At 65.2% G+C, this 9,255-nt stretch overlaps 1 protein-coding gene across 1 annotated transcript in view; it reads right to left on the reverse strand.

The window, feature by feature from the left end:
* ATAD2B (ATPase family AAA domain containing 2B) overlaps positions 1-9,255 on the reverse strand; it is a 77,698-nt gene that overhangs the window by 5,223 nt on the left and 63,220 nt on the right. The window contains exons 22-25 of the mRNA XM_044675213.1: positions 7,680-7,839; positions 3,503-3,625; positions 3,154-3,291; positions 1,334-2,002 (exon numbers count right to left, since the gene is read on the reverse strand). Of these exons, the coding sequence (XP_044531148.1) occupies positions 1,334-2,002; positions 3,154-3,291; positions 3,503-3,625; positions 7,680-7,839 (1,090 nt within the window). The remainder of the gene's footprint in view (positions 1-1,333; positions 2,003-3,153; positions 3,292-3,502; positions 3,626-7,679; positions 7,840-9,255) is intronic.

Here is a 9,255-nt window from a genome sequence, read left to right on the forward strand (position 1 = left end):
CTTTTTTGCCCCTCACAGAGCAGCATGACGCTCTCGAGCCTCCTGCGCTCAACCTGGACACAGCTCCCCCACCCCCACTTCGGGGGCTTCCGCCTTGGGGCCACCTTCCTGTACTTGGTCCCGGAAACTAGCCTGAGTCCTAGCATGGAGGAGGGAGACCCTTTTGGGGCCCCAAACTAACAGAAACAAATTCTAGGCTCTTACGCCCACCAAAGAGGCCCTGCTGGCATCAAGAAAGAACTACTTGGGTATATGCTGGTGATGGAATACTATTGCGCTCAAAGGAATAATAAACTGGAGGAATTCCATGTGAACTGGAAAGAACTCCAGGAAGTGATGCAGAATGAAATGAGCAGAACCAGGAGAACATTGTACACAGAGACGGATACATTGTAACACAATCCAATGTAACTGACTTCTGTACCAGCAGAAAGCAATGACCCAGGACAATTCAGAGGGATTTATGGTAAAGACACTACCCACATTCAGAGGAAGAACTACAGGAGTGGAAACAAGAAAAACAACTGCTTGAACACATGGGTTAATGCGGACATGATTGGGGATGTGGACTCGAAACTACTACACCAATGCAATTATCAACGATTTGGAAATACGTCTTGATCAATGACACGTGTTAAAACCAGTGGAAATGCGCATCAGCCTTGGGGGTGGGGGGGGAGTGTGGGGGGTGAAGGGGAAAGTAGGAGCATGAATCATGTAACCATGTTAAAAATGAATATTAATAAATGGTAAAAAAAAAAAAAAAAAAAAGCACTACTTAGCAGATGCCGAAACCCAAAAGGAAGGGCAAAGTCCATGGCAAAGAGCCTAGGGAGGGACTGAGGTAGGGGTGGGGGGCTGCCCCCCCCAACAAGTCCCCACCCCCCACCCTGCTCATGGCTGTCTATGGGACCTGTTCACAAGTCTGGGGTCAACGTGTTAGCTCAGACACATCCCTCCCCAGGACGCCCTTAACTTGTCCTTCCTGGCACTCGACCCCCCCCCCCCATTCTGCTTTCCCTATTCTCTAGCTCCCCAGCATCGCCAGGAACCTTGGGCCCTTGTAGCCACCCCCTGCCCACCTCGGTGGAGCCCCTGGGGCAGGAGCACGCCTCTCCCTCCCTTCCTCCAGACAAGCGGGGCGGCTCAGTCTCCGGAGTCCTCTAGAGCTCCTTCTAGAGCTCTGACGCGACCAGCCCCTGCAGACTCCCCGTGACTAATCCTTGGTGACCCCAAGATCGCCACAGGCCCACAACCACTAGGGCCTTTGAGGGGCTTCAGAGGGGAGGCCCCGGGGGCAGCTGCTCAGACATAAGACCCCAAGAGGCAATACCTTCTTTGTCAGGCTCTGTGTCTTTGCCCTCGGGGTCCGGGCTCTGCTCCCCCTTCTCGTCCCCGGCGTCCTGGGGGGCCTCAGCATCTCCTGCGGTGTTCTCCCGGGGCGCCTCCGCTTCTCCTCTGGCCGGATCCTCCCCTCGGAGGGCCGCGTGGTCCTCGGCGGCGGCCCCGGCCGGGCCCCTGGGGCTCCCGGGGCTGTGGACAACGGAGGCCTCGCCGTTGAGGCAGCCCTGGCCTTTGGTGAAGGGCTCCTCTTTGGGCATCTGTTCGGCCTTCAAGGAGAGGCCACTGCTGTTGGCCAGCAAGGACTCGTTGGAGCTCTCCTCCTCGGTGGAGGCGAAGTGGCTCTCCTTGGCTCGGGGGCCGTTGTTGAGCCTGGGCTCCGGCTCCAGGTCCATGACGTCGCAGGATGACTCGTCGTTGGTCATGGACAGGTCCCCCGTCTCCTCGCCGTTCTCCTCGGGGCCCCCTTCGAACTCGCCGTTCTCGAGCAGCTTCCTCCCCGCCGCCAGGGCCCCGGCCGCTCCCACCGCCGCCGCCGCGGGGCTGTCGTAGTCGGCGAACTTGCCGTCGTCCTCGTCCTTCTTCAGGTTGTTGGCCTTCCTCTTCTTGATGATGCCTTTGCCCCACTGGGAGCGCCGTCTCGACTTTCTGCGCACCCGAACTGGTTCACAGAGACAGAGGAGAGACGGCAGACGAGTGAGGCTGGCGCTGGGGCCGCGGGGCCCGTGCCTGGCCGGCCGGTCCACCTGCTCGGCACGGACCCTCTCCGGCTCCCACGCGTGTGTGGCCTCCTCCCCGCAGGCCTGGCCGGGGACTGCAGCAAAGGAAGCTTTGCCACGGCCAGAGGCTCAGGCTTTCCCCGGGCTCCCTTCCACAAGGGGGAGACTCCCGCCCGGCCCCGCACCCCAGGAGCTCCGAGGGGGGGGCCATCTGCCCTCCATTCATAGGGGAGGCCTGAAGCCGCTGCCCTAGAGACCGCCAGGCTGGCAGCCGGAGGTGTGCGGCTCCTCTGACGCTCCTGGCCCATCGTCAGAGGAGGGAGAGGGTCCTCTCGTGCCCGGGCAAGATGGAGACTGAAAACCCTCTCCTGCCCCACCTCTCCCCAGCCTGCTGCCGATGGCGACTGGCCAGGACGACCCACGTCCCGTGTGTGGCCAGGCTGGGCAGGGGAGGGCTGGGGGTTGACCTTTCCCCTGCGAGGGCCCCAGAAGAGGGGTCCCTGCCTCTTCTGGGCACGCCAGGGATCTGGGGGCAAATGTGGCATCACCAGCACAAGAGATGGCGGCAAGGCCCGTGACTACCAACAGGAGACTCAACAAGTGGGGTGAACGCAGGCACCTGGCCAGGGAAAGAGGCCACCGTGGCTCTGTCCGATGGAAATAAAAATAAAGCCGGAGCCTGGGTCCAGAGAGCCCAGGGATGGACGAGCTTTGTGCGCCCTCTACTGGCGAGAGAGGGGCTCTGGAGAGGGTCAAGGGAGACGCTGGCTCGATGGAGCAGGGCTGGGGGGCCCCACCTGTCCCTGATGTCCAGCTCCTCTCTGGAGCGGGAGCTGCAGCCCCAGGCCTGAGTCGGGGTCCCACGGGGCTCCCCCAATCCTGCCGGGGTCCCTAGGCCTGCGTGGGCTCAGAGGGGAAGGAGAGGCACCGGGAGAGGGGGCTTGGCCAGGCTGAATCCGAGGGAAGCCCCTCAAGGCCGGCTTCTTGCCCGGAACCACAGCTTCCCGCTCCAAAGCCTGGCAGCTGGGGGTGAGGAGGCCATGGCCAGCCCCCGGGCCCCCCGCCCCTGCCCAGGGGGACAGCAAAGACTCACAGGCACATTTGTTTGCAGGGTGGTGCCAAACGTCCATGGGATGTCTCTGTTTACTGCGAAACGCCTCGTCCACTCTCGTCTCCGTCCTGCGTGCCACGGAGCTGGGGGGACTGAGCTGTTCCACGGTCACGGGCAGGCCTGCCAACAGAGAAGCAGCCGCTGGACCCCAGAGGGACCCCGGGGAGCCTCCCGAGCTGGGAGAGAAGAGCCTGGGTCCCCTCTCCTGGGAACGGCACCCACGGCCATGCCTTGTCTCCTCCGGGGTGAGAGCCGGCTCAGCATCCCTGAAAACGCCCCAAACCCGGCCCCCGGCCCCCGGCCTCCCCGCAGGAGCAGGCCTCAAGCTCACCTCTTTTCCTCCGGGATTCCTTGATTTCCTCACAAAGTTTGTTAAATTCTGGGTCGAGCTCAGCAGCGATGATGGCGTGGGCCGTGTCCTTCAGCGTGCAGGCCCTGTGCCTGATGATCTTATCTGTGAGGGGGCAGACGGACGGTCAGTGGCCAGCAAGGGACCCTACCCCACGGCTCCGTCCACTCCGGGCCCCCCGGACAAAGGCTGGAGGGGCCTGGGGGCGGGCCTGGCACGCTCACTGACCATCGGACAGTGGTGGCCCTTCTTGGGACCCCGGGAGGTCACGAGCAGCCCCTCCGACTCCTACGGGGGAGCCATGAGCCAGGCGCTGCGCCCAGGGCCGTGGCCTGCCCTCCCGGAGCTCCCACAGGGCAGGGAGACCCCTTTCCAGCCACCGTCTGGGCTTCCCCTCCTGGGGCCAGTCATCGCCTCAGGCCACTCTCAGCCCCGGATCTCCCGAGTCCTGGGGGGCTGACACACGCCTCAGACTGAAGCAAGGGGCAAACGTCTGTGCGGGGGACGACAAGGCCAAGAAATTCCACCAGAGCCTTCCGACGGAGTCCCTGCAGCCTTTACTCCCACTGGCCGGAGCCGCTGACCCCCTCTACCAATGGGTACACGTCATCGAGGGTGTGCTCTGTGCCAGGGGCAGCGGGGCCCGGGGGAGACGGGGGCCAGTGGCCCCAACAGCTAAGTCCACAGCTGGGTGGCTGGACTGGTGCCGGAGCCGTGGCCCAGACACGGGCAACGTGAAGTGATGGGGGGGCGGTCAAATAGAGGAGGGGCTGCTGGCGCAGGGGCGCTCCAGCCCAGACTGACCGAGAGAGCTGGCACGAGCCCACAGAAGGGACTGGCCGGGCCTCCTTTTTAGGAGACTCACGAGGCAGGCCCCGCTGCCTCCTGCCACGGCCGTCTAGGCGTGCGCCGGGGTGGGGGGCTCATCCCAAAGAAGGCGCTGCAGTGACGTGGGCCCAGCGCGGCGCCATCTTGGATGAGGGGCCCAGAGGACCACCAGCTCACGAATCTGCCTCTGGGCACGCTGGCTGCAAAGTGCCTGCTGGACATCAGCACCGGAGATGCGAGACCAGAGGGCAACAGAGAGGCCGGGGCAGGCCGGCAGGCCCGAGAGCACGAGGCGCTCCTTAGAGGCCCGGGGAAGGAGGCCGGAGGGCTCGGACAGGGCCTCGGTCTGGGGGAGGCCTGAAGAGGTAGCGGAGAACCTGGGCGAGGGGACTCTCGGAGGAAAGGCTGCCCGGAGGTCCAGGGGGACGGAGGACAGGCCGCCATCTGGGCTTCCGAGCGACCCGGACGGGTCCTCCGAGAAGCCGAGACACTGCAGAGGCATTTCCGGAAGGGTCTCTGCGCTGAGCAGGGCCAGTCACGTGCCCCCACCTTGGCGGGGGTCTTCCAGACCGTCAGAGCCCCTCAGCCCTCCTCCCTCACAGCAGACTCAAGGCCTGGCCTGGCCCATCGCACCCAGAGTCTGTCTCTGAGACCGGGCGGGCCCCCCCCGCCCCGAGGGCCGCCTGAGCCTGAGCCGCAGCGCTTTGGGGCTGAGCCACTGAAGAGAAGGGACCTGGCCAGGGTCACGTGGCGAGAAGTCGGGCCCGGCTCCCTCCACGGAGCGCAGCGGCACGTCCTACAAGCAAGGACGAAGGTCACTCCCGGAGAGGTCGGGACGGCGGTGCGACATGGGGCCACAGGAGGCCGCTGAACGCACGGCGAAGGGGGTCGGCACGATCGGGAAAAGGCTGGGGGGGAGGGGAGGGCCCCCCGATGGCAGGCTCTCGCTCCGTGTGGGCTGGTTCCCCTCTTGCACACGTGCACACGCACAGGCCTGCGCCCAAGCACCAGCGTCCCGGCGTGACTTGCTCGAGGGTCCAGCCTTCCCCCTCTCCGGTGGGAAACGTCCCTTTGTCCGCAGAGCTCTTGGGACACGGCTGTGGTCTGGCCGGAGCCAGCGTGGCACCCCATTCAGGACAGGCCCGCGATCTGGAGGGCGACGGAACATGCTGGACGTCTGGTTGGAAGGTCTGAAGCAGAAGCTGCCGGGGCGGTCCGGACGGCCGCGGGCCAGGCGTCCTCCTCGTCAGTGGCCATCACAGGGCCGGGGTGGGCAGCTCCGTAAGCTCCCCGGGGGGTGGCCGTGACCCGCCTCCGCTCGCCTCCTTGCGGTCAAGCCCAGCCCGTCCTGCAGCCTCCCGAGTCACCGCGGTCTCTCCCCTGGGGCCCGTCTGCTGACCTCCAGGCCTAGCGGCCCGGCAGCCAAGCGTGCTTGAAGCAGACTCGAAGGAAGAGCGAGGAGGCAGCCGCCGGGTGGAGCGGACCAGCCACGTCTCTAAGCCGCATCCCCGTGGGCTGAGCGTCTGCGCTGACCGTGCTGCTGCGGCCTCCGGCCCCCCGAGGCCAAGACCCACCGGACCACGGAGCGGCGGCCGTGCCCGGCCCAGAGAGCGTGAGTGAAGAGAAGGGAAGCTCGGCGGCAAGTCCCTCGGGGGGCCGGTGGAGCATCAGGACAAGGACGAGCCTGGGGGAGCCCTGGCAGAGCCGGGAGAAAGCGGGTCTCCCCCGGAATGGCCGAGGAGGAAAGCGGGAGAAGAGACGGGAAGATCTGGCCCGCCCTCCGCCGCCCACAGGATCAGAGAGAGCCGGGAGAGCCGGCCGTCCAAGGAGCCGAGCAGGGACCCCTCAGAGGACAGCGAGACAGCAAAGAACCGCCAGGACGCCGGGCCACGACGGCTGAAGGGAGGAGCGGTCGGGCAGGCCTCCCCGCCGCCATCACAGGCCCCCCCAAGAGCCAGCGGCCATCCCCAGGCGTCGAGAGCAGCACCCGACCGAGAAGGACGAGGGGCCGCTGGAAGAGGCTCTCCCCTCCCGCACCCCGTCCTATGAGGCCTTGGGACAGGAGATGGCTGGGACCCCAAAGGGCTGCCAACGACGTTTGCCTGGGTGGACGTCGGAGTTCCCCAAGCAGGACCCCGATCGCTTGGCCCCAAGAAGAGCTCGTGAGGCGCAGGACTGTCCGTCGGTGCCCTCCCTGCGGACGGACGAACAGCCGAAGTCCTTAGGCAGGAGGGCGGGGGGCGGGGGCACAGGGCCAGGCCCGCTCGGGGAGCTCCGGCTCAGCCCCGAGCCACAACGGAGCGAATCCTCAGACGCTGGGACAAACGGCGAAGGAGCAGCCCGGCCCCGGGATCCCGCCTGCGCCTCGCCTCAGGCCTCGTCCCTCGTGGGCACCCCGTGACAGGCTGAGCGCTCGGGGCCGCTGCCCGGCCTCGGGGCTCTCGTCTCGTCTGGACTCAACTAAGCCTCTGTAGCGAGCAGCCCGCCGGGGGAGCCTGGCCAGAAGCTAGAGAGCCTGCGTCCACGGCGAGGACCAAGAGCCGGCCGGGCGAGAGGAGAGGGAGGAGGAAGAGAGCCGGCCGTTGGCCGGCCACCACCTCAATGGAAAACAAATACGATACACTCAGGCTGGACGGGGGGACGAGGGGCAGGAAGAGGCCCCACCATCGGCAGCGCCTCCACCAACCACGGACGTCAATCCCCGCCGTGTGAACGTGGCCGAGCGCAGAAAGGCGAAAAGCTTCCCAAAGGGACCCGGGCGGATGGGCTCTCGCTAGCCGCGGCTCACAGAGCGCTTGCCGGGGGCCCTTCATGGCCACCCCACGATGCCGGGACACGCCAAGAAGCTTCCTCCCGCCCGTGTCCCCAACGACAGGGACACGAGTCGAGCAAGAACCAGAGGAGGCTTTTTGCACAATTCCTTCCACATGCGGGCGGCGGCAGTCTCTGGGGGTGGGCTGGGACGGAGACAGAGAAGGGGAACCCACCGGGTGCCTGAAGGGCCCCACCTCCTGATGGGTCACGAGGAAGCCGAGGGGGAGCCGAGGCTGGAGAGGAACCCGGCAGCTCTCGCCGAGGACCGTGTGGCTGGCCCGAGGGCCGGGGAGGGGGTTTGGGGAGTGTCGGGGCCGCTGAGGCCAGGCCAGCCTCTGTCCCAGGAAGGGGGCAGCCCCAGGCTCTTCCTTCCAGGCAGTCATGGAAGGGAGCCCCCGGGGCCTCGGTGTAACGGAGAGGCCAGAGGAGGCCTGGGAAGTGCCCAGGAACCCGGCCCAGCCTCGAGGCGCCTCCCCTGCTGCTGCCCGCACGTGGTCGCCCAGGCCGTCCCCCGTACCTCCGGGGTCCTTGTCGGGGTTGTACTCTAAGGCGTTGTTGCAGATGAGGTCGATGTCGTTCAGGAAGTCCTTCGCGGTCAAGTAGTTGTGTTTGTCGATTCTGGTGATGACGGTGGACAAGTCCATGGGCTCCTTGATCACCTCCAGGTAATCGGCCACCTAGAACAAGAGGGCGCACTCGAGCAGAGGCTTTCCCCATCGGGGCTTCGGCCCCCCCCCGACCTCCCCAGGAAAGACAGCGACAGTGGAGTCCGGGGGGGCCGGAAAAGCTGCCCCCACCGCCCGCCGTGCCCTTTGGAGACAGTGCAGAAGTTCAGGCCAGACCGGCCCCCTCCCCACCGCCCTGAGACAAGCCAATCCTCGGGGCCTCGTTACCCTACTCTGCACCTCCCTCGGGCCTTGGCGGGGGTCTGAGGAGGGGTGCCCGAGGGCACCGTGCCACCCTAAGAGGCAGCCCCTCCTCATCCCCCAGCGTGGCTCTGGCACCCCAGACTGCTCAGACAAGGCCCACGACCTCGGTTCCAGCCGCCAGACAAAGGGCTCCTCTGATCCCCCGAGAGCACCCTTCTTGCCAACAACGTCAGCGGCTGCTCCGGCTCTCCTCGGAGCAAGCCAGGCCAAACCGGCACCGATTGCTGAGGGGTTCGAGCTCAGAACAGAATCCACCTGTGATACGGTCTTCTGCGGGGCTGGCCGAGGGGACGAGGGCTCTTGCTGGCAAGGGAAGGCAGAGCCTCGCTTCCTGCCTCCAAGCTGGGCTCATGAGCAGCACTTCCAGGCCAGGAAGTGTGGGAAGAGGGCAGGAAAGGGGGGCGGGGACTCCTTAGGGTTCCCCTTCTCTGTCTCCGTCCCAGCCCAGCCCACCCACCCACCAGAGCTTCCTGTGGCTTTGGGCCTTTAGGCCGGTGCAGAAGCTAGTTGTAAGGGGTCCCCTTGGGACGGAGGATGAGCCAAAGACTGTCCAAAGCAACCACCCCCAAGGGCCTCCCGGCTGAGGCAGAGACCTTCCTTTCTGTCCTCCTATCCACAGGCTCCCCTGGACTGTCCCACACTCAAAGGGCAGGGGAGGTAGGCCCAGCTGGCTCCTGATCTGGCAAGGGAATGAGGTCCAACAGGGTCCCTCCCCGCTGACTACAAGCCCCCTGGGAGATCCGTCTGTCAAGGAGCCCCCTGCAGCCAAGGCCAGGCACCCAACGTGTCCCTGGAGGGACATCCCAAGAGAGGAAATGCAAGCCAAGGAACTAATCGGTCTGGAGCAAGAAGGAAGGCTCAGCCCCCTTCTCAAACCCTGTAATGGCTCCAAAGGACAAAGGCTCCCAGAGAGGACACAGGAAGAGTCACCCATGCCAAAGACACACAGTTTGCACGAGAGACTACACACAAACACAGCAGGGAGGGAGAGAGGAGGGGAGAAAGGAAGGAGGGAAGGAAGGAAGAGAAGGGAGAGAGAAAGGAAGGAAGAGAAAGAAGGAAAGAAGGAAGGATAGAAGAATGGAAGGAAGGAAGGAAGGAGGGAGGAAGGAAAGAAGGAAGGGAGGGAGGGAGGGAGGAAGGAAGGAAGGAAGAAAGGAAGGA

The sequence above is a fragment of the Gracilinanus agilis genome, chromosome 1, assembly GCF_016433145.1.
Source record: "Gracilinanus agilis isolate LMUSP501 chromosome 1, AgileGrace, whole genome shotgun sequence".
NCBI lineage: Eukaryota > Metazoa > Chordata > Mammalia > Didelphimorphia > Didelphidae > Gracilinanus > Gracilinanus agilis.